A 25,997-nucleotide genomic window follows, 5' to 3' on the forward strand; every position below is an offset into this window, starting at 1 on the left:
CTCTGTTACTCATGTGACCTTGGGCAAGTCTCTTCTGCCTCTTTGTCAGAGGATTTGGGTTTACATGTTAGCCCTAGCACTTGCTGTCTTATGGGGGCTTAGGTGATGGATTTTGTTTTCCTGTGCTCGTTTCCCCTTCTGTCGAGTGAGGGTGGTGGACTAAATGGCTTCTAAGGGCCTTTCTAGGACCGTAATTCTTGATTTCAGTGTGACCTTGGACAAGTCATTTAATCTCCTTTGGCCTCAGTCTCCCAATCTGTCAAATGAATGGTTTGGACTACCTGTCTAATGAAATCAATCCAAAGTGGCCAAGCCCCACCCAGACCTCCCTGAGATGTAAGAGGAAAAAAAACTGCATTGAGAATCATGAGATCTGGGTTCAAATCCCTGTTCTGGTCTTAGGTGAATCACTTTCTGTCAGCCTCAGTAAAATGAAGGAATTAATTTAGAAGTCTAAGATCTCTTCTGCATCTAAAAGCTTATGATGCCAGCTAGCACAGATCTTGGCTGAGGGGCTATGGCCCCCCATCACGCTGCAATCCCAGAGTTCCTCTGGCCCTGGCCCTGTGGAGGGTGCTCCCTCTGGCTCCCACTCCCTCTGCCTAAAGCTGACCATCTCTGATGCTGGAGGGAGGTTGGATTTCAGCATCAGCCACCAGGTGGCAGTCACGGATCAGGAACTGATCTTGGAACCTGATGTGGAGGCTTGAAAGCCTTTGTTGATTTTACTTCTTAATATTCTATAATCACCAAGATTCCAATCTAAGCAAAAAACCAAAACAAACAAACACAATCCCCACCCTCGCATGGGATCCTGGGTCTTTGACTGAATACGATAAGCAGACAAAAGATGGATCTAAACAGGCAGCCCCCGGGCTTGTTGGGTTAGCAGCCAGGGAGGTGGAAAGGAGGGAAGGCGCCCTGGCCACGGTGGGCTCTTGGACAGCAGCGTGATGGGGCGCGGAATAGCCAGTCCCAAGGCTTGGGAGATCCTGGAAGCAGCCAATCACAAGTTGTGGTTGACCTGTGCATTTCCCCGATATTGGCTAATACTGAAGATGAAAACAACGGCTTCTGAAAGACTAGTTCTGCTCTGCCATTGATCGTGGGGCTGGTCTTTAGTTTGCCTGGCTCCAGCAGAACTGGCACCTAAGCTGCTGCTTTGGCCTCGAGGGGATTCTACTCTTCATGTTGCCTGACAATCCCACAGGGGATGGGAATGGTTTCTCTACCAGAACAAGATGGTCTCTTTCCTCACTGTGGGAAGCTGGGTTACTGACTGTAGTAGGGTAGATCCTTACTGGCACAGTAGAAAGAACAGGGGATTTGGAGTCAGAGGATATGGGTTTGAAATCTGGCAGAGGAATGGGTTTGAATCCTGGCACTACCATTGCTCATTTGGGCTTCGATGAAGTGTTTAGTCTCTCTGGGCCTCAGTTTCCTCTTCTGTAAAGACAAAGGGTTATACTACATGCCCTCTAAGTTTCCTCTTTATTCCCAATACCTAGCATTGTGCTGATACATAATAGGCACTTAATAAATTCTTGTTGTTGGAGTGATTCCAACACTACACCTAAATTTATGATCTTATAATATTGAAAGTTTGGGGGAAAGAGAGACAGAGACAGAGAGAGACAGAGATGGGCAGAGAGACAGAGACAAGATAGAGAGAGGCAGAGACAAAGGAGCAGAGAGAGGCAGAGACAGAGAGAGACAGAAGAAATAAACAGAGAGACAGAGACAGAGAGACAGAGACAAGATAGAGAGAGAGCCAGAGACAGAGGGAGAGAAACACACATGCACAAAGAAACACAGAAGTGAATTATTTTGGGGACTGGGCAAGCCTTGGGAATATAGGAACCATGAGTGAGTTGTAAACATCACTTTGGGGCTGACCTTCAATTCAACAACTCAGGAATCACTGATGCAAAGCAGTATGATCAATGTTGGAGATACAAAGACAAAATGGAAAATGATAATTGTCTGAAGTGGAAATGAAGAGATTGGGATGGCCCTATGACCCAACCCTGATGGTGACTGGAGTCTTTAGCCCTAAATTAGACCCTCAATCTTAAGGCTCCTTTAAACCCATATATACCCTTGAAATCTGCTTATGCCCCAATCACATCCTTATCCCAAACCACTCAACCACTCTTCACTCCAAGCCACCTGTTCCTTGGGCAGGGATAGAAAAAATAGGGGAGAGAATTAGGGATAAGAAGAAAATAAAGATGAGAATGAAGATGAGAATGAAGATGCAAATAGAGAAAATGAAGATGAGAGGAAAATGGAAAGGGTACTCTAGAATGCTTGATACTATCACAGAATGGGAGCAGAAAAACTAAAATCATTCCAAGAAGACCTGCTCAACCATTGCCATCTCTGACCTCACACACTGCTGCCTTTGGAAGTCCAAACCAGAGAAAAGACAGAAACTTCTCCCATCTCAGATCCTTCCCTTAGAGTTTCTGATGGAGTGTGGATTCCCACTGAGTCAGCTATCATCCCCCAGATCAGAGAGGACCACCATCCTCTCCTTTTTCCTAAATCTATGTGGTTGAAAAGTCTACCAGCTCCTCTCCTTTTCATAGAATCAATAATAACATTTTGGAGTTTTATGGGGCCTTAGAGGTCATCTAGCCCAGGAGTTCTTAACCTTTTTTGTGTGTCCTGAACCCTTCTGGCAGTGTCTGCTGGAGTTCATGGACCTCTTCTCAGAATCATATTTTTAAATATATAAAACAAAATGCATAAGATGAGAAAGGAAACCAAGTACATTGAAATGCAGTTATCAGGCTAATTTTTTTTAAAAAGTTCCTGAACCTAAAATTAAGAAACTCTCATTTAGTCCAACTTTCTAATTCATGCAGAAATCCCCCTATCTCATCCCTGAGCTTCAGAAAATTGTTTTATGAAGAAAATGAAGAACTCAATGCTCTCTTTCACTCCCCAATCAGACTCCTCTTCCAGAAAACATTTCTGGCTCTGCTACTTCTATCTGGGACTCCAGAAGCAAATCATTTAACCTCTGTGCCTTTGTTTCCTCATCTATAAAAAAGGGGGGGGGGTTGAATTAGATAACCCCCAAGCTTCCTTCCAGCTGTAGTTCTAAGATCCTATGAGTTCTTAAAAGATTTGAGGGTAGATCATGTCCCCTAAAAGTCTTTCCTCCACTTTTCCCTCATGTGACCTGTTCCATGTCCCTTGACCATCTTACTCTCTCTGCTTTGGAAGAGATCCAGCTTTCCAATGCCCTTAAAATGTGGTATTGAAAACATTGTGCTGGGGCAGCTAGGTGGCGCAGTAGACAGAGCTCTGGCCTTGGAGTCAGGAGGACCTGAGTTCAAATCCAACCTTTGACACTCAATACTTACTAGCTGTGTGACTCTGGGCAAGTCATTTAACCCCATTGCCTAGACAAAAAAAACCCCCACAAGAACATAAACAAAAACAAGACAAACAAAAAAAACCCATTGTGCTCTGGTAGTAGTCTGACCAGCACAAAGAACAAAGGACCAATATCTCTCCTTTTCTGGACATAGTACTTGTATTGAAGTGGCCTACAGTTGCATTTGTTTTGCTGGTTTTGTTGTTTTCTTTTTGCAGCCATATCATGATGCTGACTTGTATGGGGTTAGCAGTAAATGAAAAACACCCCAAGACTTCTTCCACAAGAATTGCTCTCTCAAGGCTGTTCTCTTTAATCTTGTGTTTGTGCAATTGATTTTTTTGGACTTAAGTATAGGACTTTACATTTATCTATTAAATCCCATCTTGTTAGATTCAGCCCAGTGTTCTACTTTGTCAAGATCTTTTTAGATCGTTTGCATGCCTGATTTTGTCATTCAGTGACTTAGTTATCTCTTCTAGCTTCCTGCAAGCCTTCTACATCTTCATCCAAGTTATTGATAAAATGGAACAAGGGCAAAGATAGAGCTCTGTGGCATGGCATCTCCAGGTTGATATCAATTCAGTCAACACTCTTTCCAACAACAATGAAGCACTTATTCTACTGTCATCCAGGCCCAGTTCTCTGTCATGACCTTAAGGATATCATGAAAGACTTTTTCAAATGCATTGCTGAAGTCCAGATACAAGGGTTGTATGATAATCCTCCAAATTACCAGTCTAGTATCTCAGGAAAAAAAGAGATAGAAAGCTTCCTTGGCTTTGCTGGTTCTCACTGAACCAATGTAGGCTCCTGGTGATCACTGCTTTCTTTTCTAACTTCTCACAAACCATCGATTTGGTAATGCAGTCTAAACTTTTGTGAGGATTATTACCAAGCCCATCAGTCTACAGTTTTTAGATTCTACCTTCCTTTACCCCCTTCGAAAACACTGTCTTTAGCCCATTTTCAGTCAGATAAAGGTAGGGTTTGAGTTTTTACTGCCCCTTGGAAGCAAAGAGATGAGTAAGATGACCTTCCAAAGTCCTTCCAAGTGTAGAACAATGCTATCCTGTGAGACTCCACCTGAGAAGGTCTGGAATCCATGGTGCTTCTCTAAGGACACACACAACTCTCCCCAGCCTGGTGAATTTTAGGAGCCAGCCTCCCAGCTTAGGGAAGGGGTGTATGTGGATGTCAATGAATTTATTAAATAAGGCACATTACCTTAAAAGCTTTTTCAAATGGCCAAATATATTTTAATCTACTTTTTGCCTGCATGCAGCAAAGGGGTGGGAGGAAGAATGGGTGGCTTTAGGCCCCTATTACAAGGTCATCAAGTCCATCCCCATCATTTTACAGATGAGGAAACTGATGCACAGGGTAGCTAAGTAACTTCTCTATAGTCACATAGCTAATGAATGTCCAATGTGGGATTCTTGTGCAAAGAAAAGATGAAACAGACTAGGAGTCAGTGGGTATAGGCTGAAAAAAGCAGGGATCAGAAAAAATAGAGATTTCCCTGGACTTGGGGCAGCGTGTACTATGGGGCAGTATAGTATTGACTCATGATGGGTGGGAGGACACAGAATAAGTTCCTTTCAGTTAGCTTTGGGAGTGGAAGCAAATTTCTGTTCTGGCAAAGGGGCATCTTCTCAGGGAGACCCTCCAGTTGACATCTCCCAGCTGGAGTTGACAAGGAGAGGGAGATTGGTGCAAAACTGGGGAAAGGCAATTCTCTTTGCCTATGAGGAGGTCCTGTGGGTACAGGTGCACATGCAAAGGGTCTGGCTTCTGTTCTGGCTTCAGACCTGGTCTTCCCACTTCTCCCATATGCTTCTAAGGACACTGACTGGGCTAGGATGGGGTGGGGTGAGCTTCAGTCTAGTACAAAGGGAAAACCAAGCCAGGTCTAAAGGAAGCCCACCTGGCTAGGAGGCAGTGATGTTTGGGAGACTGGGAAGCAGACTCTCAGGGAACCCTCTACAGAGGCATTACGAGGGCAACCTTTGTACCAGTCACTGCAGACCCATCTGGCTATTCTAAATACTCTGCAAACACAGTGACTACTAAAGTCCAGGCCAAAAGTTACTGAGTAGTTAAGAACAGAGGGTACTTCTGGCTGCTTGCTAAGAGAGTTTCCCTTTCCCATTGTGTATTCTCCACTGAGGTGGCTTCAGTAGGTGTAGTGAGTTGCCTGACTCAAACTAGGGCAGAGCCACTAGCTCTTTGCCCCAGGGCACTGAAATTTAGAGGGCAGTTACAATGCTTAGACTTCTTCATTAGCAAAGAAACAACTGAGCTTACAGCAAAAGCAATTGAAATGAGAAGATACCAGAGAGCTCATTGGGTACCCTAGTGCAAAGCACATTGGCTTTAAAGTCACAGGACCTGAATTCAAATTCTGCTATGCACTACTTAGGAGACCTTGAGCAAATCACTTATTCTTTCTGGGTCTTAGTTTCTTCTACAGAATGAGAGGCTTGGACTACAGGGTCTCTGAAGTCATTTCCAGCTTCAAGTCTATGACTTGGGTTTGAATTCTGGCTCCATTTCTCACTACTTGTGTGACCAGGACAAGATACTTTCCCTCTGTGGGCCTGTGGGCCTCGAGCAAAATGAGGGATTTGATTATAAGTTCCTGTCTTTTGTCTCCCCAGCACTTTGTACTGTACCTGGCACAAGTTTATTGATTGATTTATTGACTGAGGAAATTGAACTATATGGCCTCTAGGTTCCTTCCAGCTCTGAATCAATCACCCTATAGCTTGGAATCTGGGTAACTCGACCTGCCTGTTTTAGTTGGGATGGAATGGTCAAAGTTGAAAGAACCTTTGGGAATCTGTGTTTCACTGCTACCTGGAGAAGTGGGTATTGTAATGTCTCCCTTGTACCTCCCTGTGGAGGGAAATCCAAAACTTCTGACGAGCAGTGCAGAATAGGCTCAGGTAGGACAATAACTTTTTGCTAGACCCATGATCCTATGAAGAACTCATATTTATCTTGAGCTTACATCAATTTCACAAACCGTGGCTGAGACAAAAGGCAGGATTCACTTTCTAGACATTTGAGTTGAGGAGCCCAGGGATAAAAGACCCTGGGACAGATAGGGATGGGGATGTGGGGAAAGGGGTTCCCTGGGGGGTAAGACAGGATGCTTATGCTGTTTGGTAGCTTCCTATTATAATTCATTATCCTTGCTACTGAGCTATTACAGAACATTACAACCACCAAAGAATTTCAGTTAATAATCACTCCAACGACAATGGAAAGACTCTTATTGGGTGTAAGCAGGTTCCTACACATTCTCCAAAGGAGATTATAATGGAGAGGCAAAGTAAAGAAGGATATTAGAGAAATGTGTATTGGAAAAAAGAAAGATGAGCCAACCACAGGCTGAGAAGCAAGGGTAATCAACCACTGGACAACCTCTCTGCTCTACTGCTATCCACACAATGTCAAGAGAATGCAGGGAAGGCCTCTAATGCACTGGGTGGGAACCCAGTGGTGAGCCTATGGGAGGACATAGACAAGAGTGGGGCAAGATGGGCAGGGGTGGATGAGTCATGGTCTGCATCTTTCTGGAGGGAGTCCTCATATCCCTGAGAGCCTAGCTCTTGCCAGGTAATGATTGTGATAAGAGCTGATGTTTATACAATGCCTCAAAGTTTGCAGAATGACTTAAATAGATTCACGTGTTTGAGCCCCACAACCTTCTGTGAGGCAGGTATTCCAGGGATTATTTTCTCCATTTTACAGATGAAAAAATGGAGGCTCAGAGAGGTTCCATGCTTTGTCCAACGTCAAGCAGGGAATAAGTGGTACAGATGGGATGTGACCTGAATTCATCTGGCTCCATGTTCAGCATGTCTTCTATGGAACGTAGGGCCACAAAGCTAATACATGTTTGAGGCACTACTGAGGTCAAGACCAGAACTCTTCCCACTGTACCATACAGAAATCCATGGGTACTGCCATTCTGAATCTGAGCCCCATTTTGAAGAATCCCCAAGGTCAAAGAGTAATCAGCAATTTTGGCCCCTTGGGTAGAAAATCCAGCTGGGGCAAGTGGCACAACATAGTTCTTCAAATCAACATTTAAAAACAAATTAAATTGTTGGGGAGAGATCCTAGCATGTTAGTCAGGGCAGAGACCCCAAGACATCTTGAGGTCCACTGCCAGAGATGTTGCCAACTGGTAGCTTCCCATTCTGACCATTCATTTTCGCTAACTGGGTGCTAAAGCTCAGTTTTTTTTCCTAATATGACTGTGGGTCAATGATCTAATTGCCCAGCCCTGGTTGCATCTCCCCCCAACAAAGGAGTCCTATATCTATTATGCAACAGGTGAAGAGATTAGAATTCACTTCACCATCCATACACACAACATTTTGATTAAATCCCTGACAGCTCTTCTGTAGGGCAGAGAAATTTGGAAACATCAGGAAGTCAAACTGTGAAGTCTTTGAAAGAACGTGATTTATGTGAAAATGTGATGAAGCTAATGTGCTTGGCTCCTGAGTTTCGAGGCATGCTTGATTCTGGAACCCAATCTGATGCCTTCTTGGCTCAGAGTACACCTCTGTTCCCCCTCCCCCCAACACAGTGAATGGGCGCCCCAGTTGTGTTCCAAGTCTGATCAGAATTGGAGGCTTTTATTTGGGTTATATTTCCCGAGATGTGTTTCCCAGGATGTGCATCCATAAACAGAGACATGTACATGTATACGCACTCTGAATAATTGTGCGGAGCTCCTCACTCCCTCCTGAGACCAGAGAGAGCCAAGTGTTATTAGATTTATGGGGAGTTTGCTGTAGTTTTACATAATTTTCTTGATGCACTGCAGGCTTTTGAACAGGCTTGCACATTTCCCTTCAGCGAAAGTGTTGGAATCCTAGTCTGATCTCTCTCCTGCCCCCCACCCCCACCCCCACCCCCACCCCTTCTGGTTTGTTTGGACTCCATCGATTAAGTTCAGAAGGGGTTATTTCTGACCAACATGGCGGCAGGGGCCTCCTCTCCCTTCTTCTCAATTCTTGGCCTAAAAACGGGCCCCTATGGATGAAAGGGCCCCAAGCTGGATGAAAGGAAGAGGGATGGGAAAGAAGGCATGGGGAAGGGGTAATTCCAAAAGAATACATCCCCAAGTGCAGGGGCTGCTTTCTTCTTGGTCCTCACATCCCTAGCTCCTAGGGCATTCTTTTGTACACAAGCATTCATTAAGGTGCTTAATAAGTATTTGTTGGATATACATCTTCCTGGGTTCAAATCTTACTAGCTGTGTGACCCTGGGCAAGTCACTTCACCCTGTTGGCCTCGGTTACCTCATCTGTCAAGTGAGCTAGAGAAGGCAATGGCAAAACACTCCAGTATCTTTGCCAGAAACACCCCAAATGGGGTCAAGAAGAGTTGGACATGATTGAAACACAAATGAACAACAACATAGATGATGAGAGAGTAAGGAATTAGGTGCAAAGAAGGGATGTGGAGGGCATAATTCCAATAGACTGTAACATCCTCAAGGGCAGGGACAGTTTTTCTTTGTCTTTTGTCTCCTCAGCTCCCAACATGTTGTCTTTTGCACAAGCAGGAACTTATTAAATGCTTATTTCATGGACAAATGAATGAATGAATGGACAAGGAGACAGTAAGAAAGAAGGCTTAAGAAATAATGCACAGAGAACACCTGGGCAGAACATATGCCCCTTGAGGTCAGGGACTGTGGCCCCATTTTCCTTTGTTTCCTCAGGGCCTAGCACAGTGCTTGAAATACAGCAGATACTTAATCAATGCTTGTTGGGTGGAATGGAACAAGGGGCCAGAGTCCTTTAAGCAGAAAACTCTGTTCTTGGTATATTCCAGGCAGTAGAGACTGGAGAAAGTGGGGCTTCATCATTCAGGCCTAGATGGTGCTGACCATTTCAAGAGGTTTATCTTTCCTCAAGTACACTCCTTGGCCATATCCTTCTGGCAACCAGGGTTAGAGACAGGCCAAGGGTAGCCCAGGAGGGGCTGGGGATGCTGGGACCAACCATCTGCTTCCCGGCCCTGAGCATCTTTTTTCCAAATGGGCCAGCAGCGGAGACATCTCATCAAGCCAAGACAAAGACAGGACCAGAGTGTGCCAATTCCTTCATTTTCCTGGCAGAGGACTATAAGAAACCCAAGCAAAAGGAGAGATCTTTGAAGAGGTCCGTAAGAAAGAACTCCTCTCATAGATGGACAGATGTTACCAGCAATCAACGGCCCTTTCAGACTTCATAATCTTCCGAATTTCGAAAGAGTATGAAATAATTGCAAGTTCTGAAGCTACTTCATGGTAGGGAGAAGGAGATTTGAGGACAGAGTACTAGGCTTGGAGTAAAGAAGACCTGGGTTCTGATTCTGTTTAGCTCTGTGATCTTGGACAAGTGACCTACCTTCTTTGAAACTTTACTACTAAGTCATAGTCAGGACACCTTGTGTATTGGCAGAAGGATTCCCAATAAATCAGTCATTTGGTCATCATTTAGGAAGTACTATGTCCTGGGAACTGTTCTAAGCTCAGGAGTACAAAGAAAGGCAAAAAACAGTCCTTGCCCTCAGAGAGCTTACATTCTAATGGGGAGATCATATCTATATCGACATATGCCTATACCCACCCACACCCACATAACATACATGTACATATACATATACATACATATATATGTGTATATATATACATACATATATATATATATATATACACACACACACACACACACACACACACACACACATATCAGTAAACCCACAAGATAAATGCGGAGTGGAAGGGCATTAGGCAGCCATGGAAGGGAAGGCACAAAGCAGCTCAGGGGGACAATGCAGGATTGCCTGGGGGAAGAAGTGGGGGCTTGAGGTGAAGGACCTTCCATTAATGAAATCCATATCCCTCTGTATTCTGATTTATCAGGACAGTCTTCTTTGGGAGCCCTCATGAGTGAGTCTTTCACTAAACCTCAAATCGCAGAATCTCAAATTCTGAGAGGCTTAGTGGCCACCTAGCCCAACCTCTTCATTGACAGAAGAGAAAAAAACGAGGCTAAGAGAAGGAAAGGGACGTACTTGCTTAAGGTAATATAGTGAGCTGGCGGCCAAAACAAGGTAAAAAAAACACCTTATCTTTGGACTGTCAGGGCCATTTTCATAGTGTTGAGCTTAGGAAAGCCTGAGTTCAAATCCTGCCTTAGGCACCTAGCTATGTCACCCTGGACAAGTCTCTTAACATCTCCCAGTGTCTCTCAGAGGTCCCACCCTCTCGTCTGTCTATAAAAAAAGATCTCCCAGGTATCTTCTTGCTTCAAATCTATGAGCTTGTGACTAAAAAAGGTCCACTTCAGATATGCAACAAAGCTACTCATGCAGACACCCTCTTCTTGTCTCTATACTGTCCCAGGAGGATGAGGGGAAAATGGGACCAGGCAAAGCCTTCCCATCTAATCATGGTTTGTTTGAAGCTGCTGGTGGGACATAGTTTCTTTCTAGATAGAGAGAAATCTGGGCTCTCTGCCCCACTGGTCCAAACCCAGAGAAGCTAGCTCCGAGAAGGGAAAGCTTGGGGCAAGGAAGGGGATATGGAAGCAAACAGAATAGCAAGATGACAAAGGTTTAACATGATGGTTTTTGTTCCCTAGAAGGTAGAACTAAAAGCAATGAGCGGAAGGTGCAAAAAGGTAAACTGAGGTTCAGAGTGAGGAAAAAACAAAAATCCTGAAACTTCCTGGCAGTTAGAGTGATGCCAAAGAGGAGTGGGCTGCCTTGGGGTGTCTTTGGGTGGGCACTAGTGAGGTGATGCAGGGGGCGACAGGCACGCCCAGATCCCTTCTAACCCCTGACCTTTGCATTCATTCTTTCTTCTCTCTGATGCTTGATATTGGCAGCTAACTCCTGTCTCTGACTTGAAAAATGATGCTCAAGTACTTATGATGATGGGACACCAGGGGAGCAGGACCTCCCCTGAAGCAGAGATGTCTGCCCAACCAGATTAAAATGTAACTAGGAAATATCTAACAAAAATATAAGAAATAGAATAGAACAAATATCATGTGAATATGTGGCTTTCTATGATAATGTGCTATGCAGGAATCTTTTTTTTTTTGGTTAGGCAGTTGGGGTTAAGTGACTTGCCCAGAGTCACACAGCTAGTGAGTGTTATGTGTCTGAGGTCAGATTTGAACTCAGGTCCTCCTGACTCCAGGGCTGGTGCTCTATCCACTTGGCCACCTAGCTGTCCCCCCAGGGATCCTTTTAATGGCCCCCACTTGACACCACTGTCCTAAAGCATCCTACATGAAACCTTTCTACAGCTACATAGAGGGAAGAGCTGAGTTCTAATCCTTCCTCAGACAATTACTAGCACTGTGAGCTTGGACAAATCACTTAACCGCTTGTGCCTTGGTTTCCTCATGTGTAAAATAGAGGGTGATAATAGCACCAACCTCACAGGATAGTGGTGAAGTTTAAGTGAGAAAATGTATAGAGAGTGCTTTACAAACCTTACATAACAGCATGTTTTTATTATTATTATTTTATTATTATTATTATTACATCATTTATGTGATGTTGAAGGAGTTATTTTACCTCACTGAGACCCAGTTTCCATGATTATAAAATCATAGAATCTTAGATTTAGAGCTTGAAGAGACCCTAGAGGCCTTTACAAGAGGCAGCTAGCAGGCACAATGGAGAAAGTGTTGGGCCTGGGGTGAAGAAGACCTGAGTTCAAATCAGACACTTATTAGCTGCATGACCCCTGGGAAAGTCACTTAAGCTCTATCTGCCTCAATTTCCCATCTAAAAAATGGGGATGAAAATAGCACCTGCCTCTCAGGGTTGTTATGAGGATTAAATGAGATAATATTTGTAAAGAGTTTAGCATGGGACCTGGCATATAACATAAGCTTAATACTTAACGAGCTTAATGCCTTCTTATTCCCTTCCTCTTCGCATTGAATGCAATACCCTTATTTTACAGATGAGGAAATCAAGGCTGAGAGGTTGGTTGATGGACTTGTCTAAGGTCACAGAGCTAGCTAAGTGTCTCAGGCAAGATTTGAGTTCAAGCCTTTCTGCCCCTGAGCAGAACTCTATCTACTGGGAAATAATAATATATTCTGGCCTCCCAGATATTGTAAGGATCAGAAGAGAAAACGAATGTAAAGAATATATAGCAGGTGCTTAATAAATGCTTATTAACTTGCTTGCAAACCTTTAAAGTCAATGTAAATGTCAGGTATTATTTTTCCTTCAAAAAATTAAGATGAGATTCCCCCTCAGCAAAGCCTCCATCTGTATATAGTTCCTTCTGAGAAGAATGGGGAGGTATGATTATTTTTCCAGATGTCTTACCCCTTCCTGGGAAGGACTGGGCTATCAGCTTGTCCATTACAAACAAGTTGTATTATACTAGGGAGACCTCTGCCCCACCAAAGTCAGCTGCTAGGGGAAGATCCTGTATTTCTAAAGGGCTCAGAAAAACTGCATCTGTCGAGATTGTCCTGGGCTTGCAAACCTGCTGCCTGCCTTTTCTGGGTCCCTAGCTGATATGTATGTAACGATTCTTCTAGTGCAGTATCTTGCGGTATGCATGGTCCCTGGCCAGCATCCTGGAGGACACACAATTTTATAGGATGTGACTGGCAAACACGCCACTCTTTGGGAGCCCAGCTGGCCAATGGCGGGGAACAACTGTCCTTTCTCCAGTAGATTCTGGGGAGCTGCAGCCCATGTCAATTAGGAGCAGGCCAGGCACCAGCTCCTTGGGCACGGAATTCCCTGACGGGCTTGGCATTTTGCATTCAGCCATTCGCACCTGACAGATGCCTCTGAATGTAGCTCTTTGCTGACAAAAATGAATTCCAACTCAATTATAGTCATCCATCTACCACCCAGATGGAGCAGAACTATCTGGAATGGTCTGCTCAGACCGAGTTGCATCCTGGAGATGGTGAGGAAGGCCTGGGGAGGTCATGGGAACATGAGGGGGGCTGCAAGCAGGTAAGATTGTCAGCCTTGCCTCCTTTCTTGGTTCTTCAGCCCCAATTGTGTCTCCGGTCAGTTAAAGGGTCCCCAAACCTGTCATCTCTCTTTGGTCACCTTGTTCCAGGCCCAGGAGGCAGGAGACTGGCCATCTGGTACTAGCTCTGCCACCACTAACTTGCTGTGTGACCTAGCCTTAACCTATTAAAACCACAGAATCTGAGAGTTCAAAGGGACAGAAGAGATGATCTCTGACCCGCACCAGGCTCAGTCCCCTCAATGACATCCCTAGGAAATGGTCCTTCTACCTCTGCCCTCAAGCTCTCCAGTGTGGAGAGAACTGTCCTTCTTTCCAAGCTGCACGTTGCACTTTGGGACAGCTCTCATGGCTAGGAAGCTTCCCCAATATCAAGACTAAACCCGCTTCCTTGCAATTTCTAACCCTTGTTCCCAGTTCTGCCTTCTGGTGACAATCTGAACAAGCCCAAACCTTCTCATGTGATAACTCTTCCTATGTAGATAACTGTCTCCCCAAGCCTTCCCATTTCTAAGCTCAATGTCCCTCATTCCTTCAACAGTTTTCATAAGGCGCATAAGGCGCAATCTGGAGGACTTGTGCACTCCTGTTCTCTCTTCTCTGGATGCTCTGGAGCTTATCCATATCCTTCTAAAATGAACCTATGTTGAGGTTCCTAGTGACTCAGTTTCCAAATCTAGAAAATGAAGATAATGCTTGTTTTACTTCTTTATTCTGAACAGGCAGATTACAGATATGAAAATACTTTGGAAGGAACAAATGCTTTGTAAAAGATATATGTGTGTATGTATATGTGTGTGTATATATATTATATATATATATAAATATACATATATATTATATATATATGTATATATATATACATGTTATTGTTAACGTAATGCAAAATGCACCCTCCCTTTATGCTTTTTGAAAAAAAGCCTTATACTTTCTTTTTTCTTTCCTTTTCCTTTCCTTTTCCCTCCTTCCTTCTTTTTTCTTTTTCTTTCTTTCTTTCTTTCTCTTTCTTTCTTTCTTTCTCTCTCTCTTTTCTTTCTTTCTTTCTTTCTTTCTTTCTTTCTTTCTTTCTTTCTCTCTCTCTTTTCTTTCTTTCTTTCTTCTTCTTTCTTTCTTTCTTTCTTTCTTCTCTCTCTCTCTCTCTCTCTCTTTCTTTCTCTCTCTCTTTCTTTCTTTCTTTCTTTCTTTCTTTCTTTCTTTCTTTCTTTCTTTCTTTCTTTTTCTTTCTTTCTTTCTTTCTTTCTTTCTTTCTTTCTTTCTTTCTTTCTTTTCCTTTCTTTCTCCCCTGCCATTGTACAATCTAGGTGTGGACACCAAGAGGTTTATTTTTCAGGGTACTAAGAAGAATAATTGGTGGCACTGATGATCATGTGATTTTGGACAGCTGGTAACAGCTTTCTGCATCTTCCCCTTGACTCACAGTGTTTTTGTGAACCAACTTGGAGTTCCAGATTCTTGAATTTAGGATCTTCTCTACACAAACTCTTCTAATATCCTAAGTTGTCATCTGACGTAAAAATTATTTTCTAGCTATGTGGGATGGGAAGAGGGCAGAATATCCCCACTTTTCCTTTGTCTCTACATAGTTCAGGAGATCTTAGGAAAGAGTGCAGTAATTGGTCATGGTTCAGATGGTAGCTTTCTATTATTACTAGGGCACGACTCTTTGATTCACAACTGACTGCTTAGAAAAATGAGGAGGGAATCTCCACTAATCTTCAAATTTGACAGAGTTTGGGTCATAGAAGGCATGGTGTTGCTTCTGGCCCTCAAGGGGATAGAACAGAGTATCCCTAGATCTGATTAAGAAACAATCTAACTAGGAATATATGACCAGATTGGAATGGAAGCAAGAGACAGGAGTTTCAAGATAAAAGTTTTCATTCTCTTGACCCTGCTTTGCTTCCCTCCGGTTGAGTTGGGACTTCCCTCTCACTCTTCCTTCTCTGCCTGGTGGCTTGGAGAATGCAAATTCTTTGCCTCTGCTCTTTCTAATTTGCCTCTCTTTCTTTTTGGTGGGACAGGGAAGCAGAATTTCCTCTCTCTCTTTCTCCTCTTTTTCTGATAGACAAAGCAGTACCCTATGGTGCATTTATCCTTCCTAGGTGGCCATATGGCAGGCCCCATTAGGTCTAGGACAGGTATTGATTGATATTCCATTGGCATCCTCTTTTTAAGAATAATGATGTGTCTTACATTTTTAGGACTGTTGGTAAGGATTTTGTTCTCATCATGTTGGAACCATTTTTTTTCTTGGTGTGGTCGTAGAGAGGGTAAGTATCATAATGCCTCTTTCTTGACACGAATAATGCCATTTGAGAATAAATCCCCATTTCAATGTAAAATGGGCAGTCACATCTAATCCTTATGTTTTATCTTCCTTTACTACAATTCTTGTGCAAATATAACCAAAAGGCAAGCAGTATACCTCGGTCTGGACCCTAAGGCAAGTGGCAAATTAGGACAGACCAACAGATTACAAAGTTTCTGTCTTTCCTCCCCCAAAACACAATAAATTTTCCCCAAGGTCAATGTCTGACTGGTTATAAATTCAGATGACTGTGTTTTCTGTATCCTGTGAGTCCCTGTGAGAAATGGTTTATATTCAGAAGCCCATTTGCCCTATAGAGACCTACTTCTCTATGTGCCAACTGATGCATCTTTCTTTATTATATATGTAATAAAATCTTTTCTTGACTTGAACTCTACATTATAACAAAATGGATTTTCTTGCCATGACAATGTATTTGCATGTTTATACTGATCTGGGGATTTCTCCTGATGATCTGTGTGCTTTGTATATTTCAACTGGGTTCATACATCTGTGATGAAGCCAAGAACTTCCCCTGTAATTCATGTGCCTGATAACTCTTATTCAATACTCCTTTTTCTCCCTCTGTCTCTCTTAAAATTGCATCTTTAATTATTGGGGGTTCATCTTGCAGGTAGATCTCAAGAGTATTGGCCCCAACAGATTTGAGGCATTGCCAGATCATTAACAGATAAGAGTATAGATCTTATTAAATATAAGCTTATATGAAATATAGTAATAGAAATATAAGTTGGTGGCTCAGTCTCACAACCAACCAGCCTGCCCTAGATGGGCAATGCTGGACATTGTGGCCCCTGGAGGCTAAAGAATAGGCTCCCTCATTTCTCTGAATATCTGGAAGAGCCCAGTCCAGGCTCGGGTATACTCACACATTGGCTTGAGCTGCCCGATGAGCTCCTCCTTCGTCCATTTTGCCCACTCCTTCTTGTCAGTGTTGATGGAGCAGAGGATGGGGCCACAGGGCTTTCCACAATCTTCAATGGCCGGGACATTCAGATAGTGCACCAGTACAATATCAGGGTTCTAGGAGAGAGAACACAAGGAGAGTTGGTGAGGACCAAGGGGCACTCCTCAGATTGGCTACATCCTTCCACCTCTTCCTGCCCATCCATTTGCTCCTGAACCAATCCAAGCAGGAGAACAGACCTTACTTTGGCACCAGAATGATTCAAAACCCCCTACTATGGCCTAGGTTCTTCCTGAAACCATTTGGTGATTTATCTACAGATCTTTTTCAATACACTGGCATTAGCCATCCTCAGTTCCCCTCCAGGTCCCACTGGTAACCTCTAAGTTCAGAAGGAAGTCTATGATTCCTCTGTTCCATCCTCCCCTTCATGGGCCACCTATATAAACTACCCAGTGGGGTCACCACTACTGAGTTGGTGGTGAGAGGAAGGGTGAAAGTCAAGGAATCTGTAGCCAGCTCTCACTAGCTGATGTGCCTCAAAGACCATAACTTGAAAGTATTAACCCAGAACTCCTTCCCTAGGCCTCAGTCTCCTGATTGGTTAGTATCTCACCTGGGCACCATCGCAGGTAGCCTCAGCTACCTTTACTCCCTTTTTCTGGGTCATTGTCCAGCTCCCCACTTCTAGTTCTGGAACCATAATCCAATCAACACTGCCATTGCTCCTAGAAAGGATGTGTCAATCTAATTCCCTATGGCTCAACTCACCATTCCTGAAACTTTCCAAACCTGACCACTCTTCCCTATATATCCTCTGTTAGAATATAAGTTTGTACTTTTGTACTTGTATCTCCAGAATTCAACACAGTGCTCGGCACATAGTAAATGCTTCATAAAGGCTCTTCATTCATTCATTCATTTGTTCATTCATTGCTAATGTAACAGGGAGGCTTTGAATGGGGTATATGTGGAAAGTTTTTAGGAATTTTCTGTCTCTGGATGAAGTTATAGCTGCTGAGGCCCTAAAATCAGAGGGTAACCTGAGAAGATCCCAACTTCCCTCCTTTAGGTACATTTATGGCCTGCTCCCCTCTCCAGTTATAGTGGAAACCCGTGCCTGTAGCCTGATGAGGAAGTAGGGAGAAGAGAAATTCACCCTTGTACAAGCAATCCCCCCAACCCCCTTCTCTTCCCGCTCTACCCAGTAAACAAGTATTTGTTAATGTAACCCTAGCTCTGTGCTAGGCATTGTGGAATTTACAGCATACATACAAGAGCACCTCTATCTTTAAGGAATTCACAGTCTCATAGTAATATAAGCAGGCAGTCCCTGCACCCAGGGAGCTTATAATCACTAGTATCAAAGGCTCTGGGGCTGGAAGGAATCATTTGTCCAATATTTCATTTAACAGAAGAAATTGAGGTGGGACGAGGGGGGAGTAACCTGCCGGAGATTGCAGAAGTAGCAAGGAGCTGAGCTAGGATTTGAACCTGGTTCTCTGGCTCCACTGTCACTGTTCTTTTGGGCATTCATTATTTCATGCCTCCTCTTCCTCTAGCCAGGGAGAAAGCCCTAATGGCATTTCACACAATCCAGTTAGAGGATTTCCCCGAACCTGTGATTTCATCAAGGTAGGGAACTCCTGGTGGGGAAACTCCCTCTACTGATGCCGATCGGCAATTTCTCCGCTATTTATCATCTGAGACGTTAAGGGAGGTGGAGTAATTTGCCCCGAGTAGTATGGCTAGTATGAGTCAGAGGAGGTACTTCAGCTTATCTCTTCCTGACTCCCTGGGCAGGTCTCTAGCCATCACTCCATGCTTTCTCAACAAGTCAGCTAATAATGAGGTATTACCCTCCTAACTCTAAGATGGTGGAAACTCTTCAATGGTGTTTTCCATTGGTTAATTCATTTTTTTCCTTATGACCAAAAGGGTTTGCCTGGCACTTTAATATACATTATCACATCTGAGCCATACAATAGCCCTTCAAAGTAGAGATCAGGACCATGGACAGAGGTGGAAGAGTGCTTTGAGATCACTCAGTCCACCTATCCAGCTAATATGTGTCTTAGGCTGGGTTTGAATCCAGACCTTCCGACTCCAAATCCAATGCTCTAACTACTGCACCTGGTATTATCTGACAGGTCTTATCATTACTATTTCACAGATAAGGAATCTGAGGCTTAGAGATGGGAAGTCCTGTTCCTAAGGTCACTTGACTAGTGAATGGCTGAGTTGGGACTTGAAGTCAGGTCTCCTGACTCCAAATTCAGGGCCATTCTGGCTGTCCCACATTGGATAGTCTGACAGTAGAGTGTCCATTTTACAAATGAGAAAACAGGCCCAGAAAAGTCAAGCAATTTCCCTAATGTCACCCACATGATGCCTTGCCCCCCATCCTGATTGGTGAGTGCCTATTATGTATAGACAGCTCCATCTATTTTTGTTTACTCCTTGACATTTTCCAAGTTAAACTATCCCTCCTTGGCCTCTATTCCCCTACATAGGTTGTCTCCCACAATTCGATGTAAACTTCTTGAGGGAAAGAAGGGAGGAAATAAGCATTTATTAAGTACTTGCTATGTTTTGGGCCCCGTGCTAAATGTTGAGGATACAAATATAGACATAAAGGATACTGCCCTCAAGAAGTTTACACTGTAATGAGGGAAGGCAACCCACCAAAAAGGGCTGAAAAGTGGGATGAAAGCAACCAGTGGTTCTGGTTTTGAAATCCAGAAAGTCAGGAGAATGAACAAAGCCAGGCCAGGCTTCCACAAAATGGAGGCTTCAGGAAGAATTCACCAATGGGAGAAAGGCGACAGGCCTTGGAAGGCCGACCATCCAGTGTGACCAAGCAGTAGTGGGAGCAGGGCAAGGAGGCCCCAGGAACTGAGGGAAGATCCTGGATGAGGGCAAGGACTGTCTCCATTTTTTGTCTTTCTATCCCCAGCACTCAGGATAATGCTTGGCAAAGAGTAAGCATTTATTAATTGCTTTTTAATTCATGAATTCACTCACTCATTCATTCATTCATTCACTGACTCACTCATTCATTCATTCATCTGTCAACAGAGCCCAGACCCCTTGATTTTCCCAGTGAATGTCACAACTTTCACGCCATCCTTCCTGCTTACTTTCCAACAGTCTGAGTTCCTTTGGTGTTTCAAGGTGGGGAGCAGAGAATCCTTCCAGAGCAATTACCACATGGAAGGGCCCAGCCCTGAGGATCAAGAGTAAACTCCCTCTCTGGGTAAGGCCAAGCTGGTGGCTGTGATTAGTCAGGGCCCAGCAAGCCAACTGCTGCTCCTCTGTGATCTCGAACCCCTGGCAGCCAGAGCCTGGGCACTGCAGGGAGCTCTGGTGTCAGACATCCTGGGAGATGAAAGGGCTGCTACAGTCCCTACCACGGCCTCTCTGAACACAACCACAGAACCTTAGGAAAATCATGCTGTGGGGAAACTGTAACATGGGGCCATGACAGGAATTACCCGTGTCCAGGAGAAGCTGGGAAAGACACCCTGGAGAAGCTCTTACAGATAACATCAGTTGAGTATGGGAAGGGAAAGACTTCAGACCTTGGGGATGTTTGGAGAGAATATCTAGGCCACTGCTCCATGGGGGGAGAACAAGTCCTTGAGACACCATAAAGCCTTCAGTAGCAGAGAGAATGAGGTGGGGTCTGAGTGGGGTGGAGCTCATAAGAGGTGTTGCTTCCAGGGGAAGTTCTAGTTCTGGAGCAGGTGAGGCCAAAAGAGTCTAGGAGCTAAGAACTGAAGTTCACCCTAACCATAAAAATGGACATTGTATTTATTCATGTGGGTGAAATCCAGTCCTTGGACTGAGTAATAATACTAATAACAGCTGTATTATATTTGCTACCTATTTTTGCTAGACTGATTAATCTGTTTATCTGTATTCTGTTTATAGAATCATGGAATATCAAAGCTGGAAGGGATCTTACCATGTCCATAGCACAGGTAAGAGCAGAAATGCCTTGTCCTAGGTCACACAGAGAGCTGGTCCAAATGGTGTGGTCTGGTGGAGAGGCCTCTGGTTCAAATTCTGTTTCAGATATCTGCTAGCTAAGTGATCTTAGCAAGTCATTTAACCTCCAATGATGGGGTTAGACTCAATGGCCTCTAAAGTCCCTTTGAGATCTTCTGATAACTCCTAGCCTGACCTGAGCTCCCTACAAGTGGGTCCAGCCTTATTCCTGCCCACTGCCCCCAACCACAGGATCCTCTGCTTTGTTCAGAGCCCAGTCCACTAGCTTCCCTGGGAGGCTATACAGGAAGCCAGGTTGGATCTGGGGGGTGGGGGAAGCGAGGGATGAACGGTTGGCTCAGGAGGGGCTGGAGAATGAAGGTTTCAGTCTTGATTGAATCTTCCTAATGGCAGGCGACTGGGGATTTGAGTAAATAAAATCACTTTGAACAACCAAGTATCACCGACTCAATGATGGTTACTATTTGTGCAAATCTTTGACAGCTGCTGGTGCTGGCCGAGCATGTACCAGGCCAGCGGCAGCCGCCAGCAGCCACCTGTGATTGGGATTAATATAGGGCAGCTCCAGTTGAAAATGGTACAAGTTTACAGAATCTCCTGCCTGGGGCTAGCTCGAACATAACCTAAAATGAGAGACAGGGGAAGGCTGGGAAGGATTTTTTCCCTGCTTTGATTAGCTAACATGAGGCCTGTCTGCTCAGAAAAAAAGCAAAGCTTTCTGGGCCTGGTCCAGGAGAAGACATGTGGAAGGGCCTCAGCCCCCATCCCAATTTTGGGCTAACAGGCCAGGGCTTTTTCAGCTTAGAGGGTAGGTCTAAGGCACAAGGAGTAGGGGAGAGAAGATGGAGGAGGGAGAAAGGGGAGGGAGAAAGGAGTGGGTAACAGCATAGAATAGGGAGGTGGTGAAAGAAAGAGAAGGAAAGGGAGAAAAGAGGAGGAATATGAGAAGGTTGCTGGCCCCAGAGCTGGAACATCTGGCTTTCAATTAGACCCCAGCTCAAAGAAAGGCATGTAACCCCTCAAGGGTCAATTTCCTTATTATCAAATGAGGAGGCTGGTGGATCAAGAATGCTTCCAGCTTCGAAGTCCTGCGAATCTATGAAACTTGGCTCTGACACTTATTAGCTGTGTGATCTTGGGAATAACTCAACAGATTCAGCTGAGTCTGTTTCCTCATTGGTAAAAAGGGGCTACTATTCAACCGATCAGTAAGCATTTATTAAGCATTCATTATATGCCAGGCACTGTGCTAGACACCAGACATACCAAGAAAGGGGGAAAAAACTATCCCTCCTAAGGAACTTATATTCCAAAAAAGGAGGCAACATGTACATTCATAAGTGTATATACATATATAGGATACATACAAAGTGGATACAAAGTAACCTTGAAAGGGAAGACAGTAACATCTGGGGGCACAGCAGCAAAGGGTAGTGCTTCAATTGAGACTGAAAGGAAATCAGGGCTTCTAAGAGGAAGAGGTTGGGAGGGAGGGCATTCCAGGAATGAGGAACAGCCAATGAGAAGGTGTGGAGTCAATCGATGGGGTGGTGTGCGCAAGGAACAGGAAGAGGGCCAATGTGGCTGGATCAGAGCACACCTAGAAGTATAAAATATGTCAGTTAGAAGAAACCAGCTAGTGAAGAGCTTTGCATTTCAAACAAAGAATTTAAAATGTCATCCTGGAGACAATAAAGAGCCACCAGTCTTTATTAAGGAGGTCAGCCTATGATTTAAGAGAGTTGAGTGGAGGATGTTTCCGACTGGAGAAAGTTGAGGCAGGAAAGCCAAGCAGAAGGCTATTGCCAATCCAGGTGGGAGATCATGAGGGCCTGAAGTAGAGTTGTGGCTGCCATATATATATGAGACATTGTACAGAAGGCAATGAGAAGGTTTGGCAGTTGATTAGACTGGTGGGGTGAGTGACAGAGAGGAAAGGACGATACGGAGAAAGTGAACTTTGGTGACTGGAAGGACAGTGCTATATCTCATTAGTAATTGTTGTTTGTCCTCTGTTTTCAAAGGGGACCAATGACATCACAGGGTGATGTCTTCATTTGAGCATTGAGGTCTCAACAGTAATAGGGAAATTGAGAAGAGGGTAGGTTTAGACTAGAGGATAGATAAAGGGTTCTGTGGGCAGCCAGCTGGTGCTATAGTGCACAGAGCACTAGGCCTGAAATCAGGAAGACTCATCTTCCTGAGTTCAAATCCAGCCACAGACACTTGCTAGCTGTGTGACCCTGGGCAAGTGACTTCACCCTTTTTGCCTCACTCCTCATCTGTAAAGGGAGCTGGAGAAGGAAATGGCAAGCCACTCCAGTATTTCTGTCAAGAAAACGCCAAATGGAGTCACAAAGAGTCAGGCATGACTGAAATGACTCTACAACAACAAAGGATTCTGTATTGGACGTGTTGAGTTTGGGATGCCCATGGAACATTCAGTTCTAAATATCCAATAGTCAGTGATCCAGGAGGAACTTAGGAGAGAAACAAGAGCTGAATAAATAGATCTGAGAAGCACCTGCATAGAGAAGATACTTAAATCTATGGGAGCTTAGTGAGGTCATCAAGAGAGAAAGAAAAGAGAGAGAGAAAAAAGAGAAGAGGGCCCAGGTCAGAGCCTTGGGATCAGCCATAGCTAGGGGTATGAAATGAGGAAGATCCAGCAAAAGAGACTGAGGAGTGGTCAGGCAGGCAGGAAGAGAAGCAAGCAAGAGCAGAGAGAAGGGTACATATCCAGGAAGAGGAAGTGGGCAGCAGCGGCACATGCTGCAGACAGGTCAAGAAGGATAAAGACAGAGAAAAGGCCATTAGAGCTGGCAATCAAGAGAACGTGAGTAACTTCCTTTGGAGAGGTCTGCTTTAGTTAATGAGGTCAGAAGCCAAAGTGAAGAGAGGGTTTAGAAGACAGTAACAGGAGAGAAGGTGGAGGCACTGATTGTATATGGCTTTTGAAAGTGTTTTAACTGAGATAGGAAGGAGAGATTTAGGGCAATAGGTAGTGGGCCTGATAGGAGCTAGAGAGAGGGTTTTTTTTTTCAAGAATGAGGGAAATTTGGGTGTATTTGCAGGCATCGAGGAAGGAACAATCAGATACAGAGAGTACGAAAATGAGACAAATAGAGATGGGGAAGAGAGAGACAGAGAAAGAGAGACAGAGAGACAGAGAGAGAGATGGTAGGGGACATCTACTAAAGAAGGCAAGGTGGATGGGACATGATCAAGGACATATATAGAAAGACCGGACTTGGCAAGCAGAAGAGCCACTTCTTCATCAGATACTGGAGCAAAAGATGAGTTAGAAGCAGACTATGTCAGAGAGATCTGAGATAAGGAGTAAGAAAGAAGAAGAAACTCTTGTTGAATAGTCTCATATATTTTTCAGGGGCCATGGGAGGCTGGAAGAGAGAAGAAAAGGCTTGGAACAGCTGCTGTGGTGAATAGGATAGGGAACCAATTAAGGAGCAGTAATATGACTGCTTTACTGTAGTGAGGGCCCAATTGAGATCAGCTAGCATAAATCTGAAAAGCACACCCAGTTGGCATGGTTTTGTAATTTCTTCCGGTTCCATTTAGATGCACATGAACAGGAGTGAAAGAGGTAGATGATGGAAGCAATCTCAGGCTGAAGTTTCGGAAAATGTGATGGGTGATAGAACAAGAGCATAGATAATAGTGTAGAATTGGACTGGTTTACCAAGAAGTCAGGGCAGCTAGGTGGCGCCAAAGTGCATAGAGTGCTGGGGTTGGCATCAGAAAGACCCATCTTTTTGAGTTCAAATCCAGCAGCAGACACTAGCTGTGCAACCCTAGGCAAGTCACTTAAGACTGTTTGCCTCAGTTTTCTCGTATGAAAAATAAGTTGCAGAAGGACATGGCGAACCATTTCAGAATTTATGCAAAAAACAAAACAAAACCAAAAACCAAAACTGGAAATTATGAGTCAGGCGTGACTGAAGCAACTGAACACCACCAGCACCACCACCACCAAGAAGTCAAGACTGGGAAGAGAGGAGAGTGTTGACAGCGTGGAATAGTACTGAGGGATGGAGAGATAGGTCACGGTGAGGATGAGGAGTAGGTTTAGGAGAAGCAAGGTTTAGGGAGAGGTAGAAAGATAAAAGACTATGATCAGATAAAGGAAATTTAGAGTTCTTAAACAGGGAACTAGTACCTTTGTGGGTGATGGCAAGATACTGTGTGTAAGGAGCTGGATGACCTGAAGACATTCCTTACTGTATGGTTCAATGGAAAGAAAGCTGGATTTGGGTTCAAATCCTGTCTCTGGCACTTACTACCTGAGTGACCTTGGGAAAGCCATGTGATCTCTTTGGGTCTCAGTTTCCTCCCCTGTAAAAGGAGGTGGCTGGCCTAGATGACCCTTGGCTCTCAATCTATGATCTTACAATCCTCCTTAACTTAACCCCTCTCCTGATCTTGGCTTTTAGTAAACAAGACAGAAAGGCAGGAGGTGGCACAGGCCAGGATCAGTGGCCTGATCCTGGGGCATAGGCATGTGTGGCTTAATTAAAGATCGAGAAATGGAAGGCCCATTGGAGGCCATTTAGTCCGATGTGCACATTTTACAGATGAGGAAACTGAGGCACACAGAGGTTACATGACTTGCCCCAGGTGACAAGGTGGTAAGTGGCAGAGCCTGAACTCAGGTCCTCTAATTCTAAATTCATTATTCTTGTCATCAGTCCATATACCAGCCCTGAAGCTACGGTTAGAATGTGCACTGTCCCCAAAGGAGAGAGAGCAAGGCTGCTGGAATAGCTTGGCCAGGGGCGTAGTCAATGAGGGTCCCTCCTCCCAGCCCCTCCATTCATCACTATGCCCAAGAAATCTTTCCCTGAGGAAAGGGCCCTGAAGGAGCTGTGTGTGTGTGTGTGTGTGTGTGTGTGTGTGTGTGTGTGTGTGTGTTTGGGGGGGCACTGCCCCATTTCTCCCTTTTGTTCATGTGTGGGTACTGCCCCCTTTCTCCCTTTTGTGCATGTGTGGGCACTGCACCCCCTTTCTCCCTTTTATGCATGTATGGGTATTGCCCCCTTTCTCCCTTTTGTGCATGTGTGGGCACTACACCCCCTTTCTCCCTTTTTGTGCATGTATGGGTACTGCCCCCTTTCTCCCTTTTGTGCATATGTGGGCACTGCCCCTTTCTCCCTTTTGTGCATGTGTGAGCATTGCCCCCCCTTTTCTCCTTTTTTGTGCATACGTGGGTACTGCCCCCCTCCCTTCTGTAGAGTTAGCAGGACTGGGAATGTTTGGGAGGGGGACTGCTGAAGAAGTGGTTAAAAATGCAAACTTCCACTGGTTT

General features: G+C 44.4%; 1 protein-coding gene across 8 annotated transcripts in view; it reads right to left on the minus strand.

Annotated features, from left to right (window-relative positions):
• The window catches only part of CAMTA1 (calmodulin binding transcription activator 1), a 1,299,703-nt gene that overhangs the window by 164,555 nt on the left and 1,109,151 nt on the right, over positions 1–25,997 (minus strand). For all 8 annotated transcript variants that reach the window (XM_078145710.1, XM_078145708.1, XM_078145709.1 and 5 more), the window contains one exon: positions 16,626–16,779. In XM_078145710.1, the coding sequence (XP_078001836.1) occupies positions 16,626–16,779 (154 nt within the window). The remainder of the gene's footprint in view (positions 1–16,625; positions 16,780–25,997) is intronic.

Source organism: Phascolarctos cinereus, unplaced genomic scaffold (assembly GCF_003287225.1).
Source record: "Phascolarctos cinereus isolate Bilbo 61053 unplaced genomic scaffold, phaCin_HiC Scaffold_726;HRSCAF=1367, whole genome shotgun sequence".
Taxonomy (NCBI): domain Eukaryota; kingdom Metazoa; phylum Chordata; class Mammalia; order Diprotodontia; family Phascolarctidae; genus Phascolarctos; species Phascolarctos cinereus.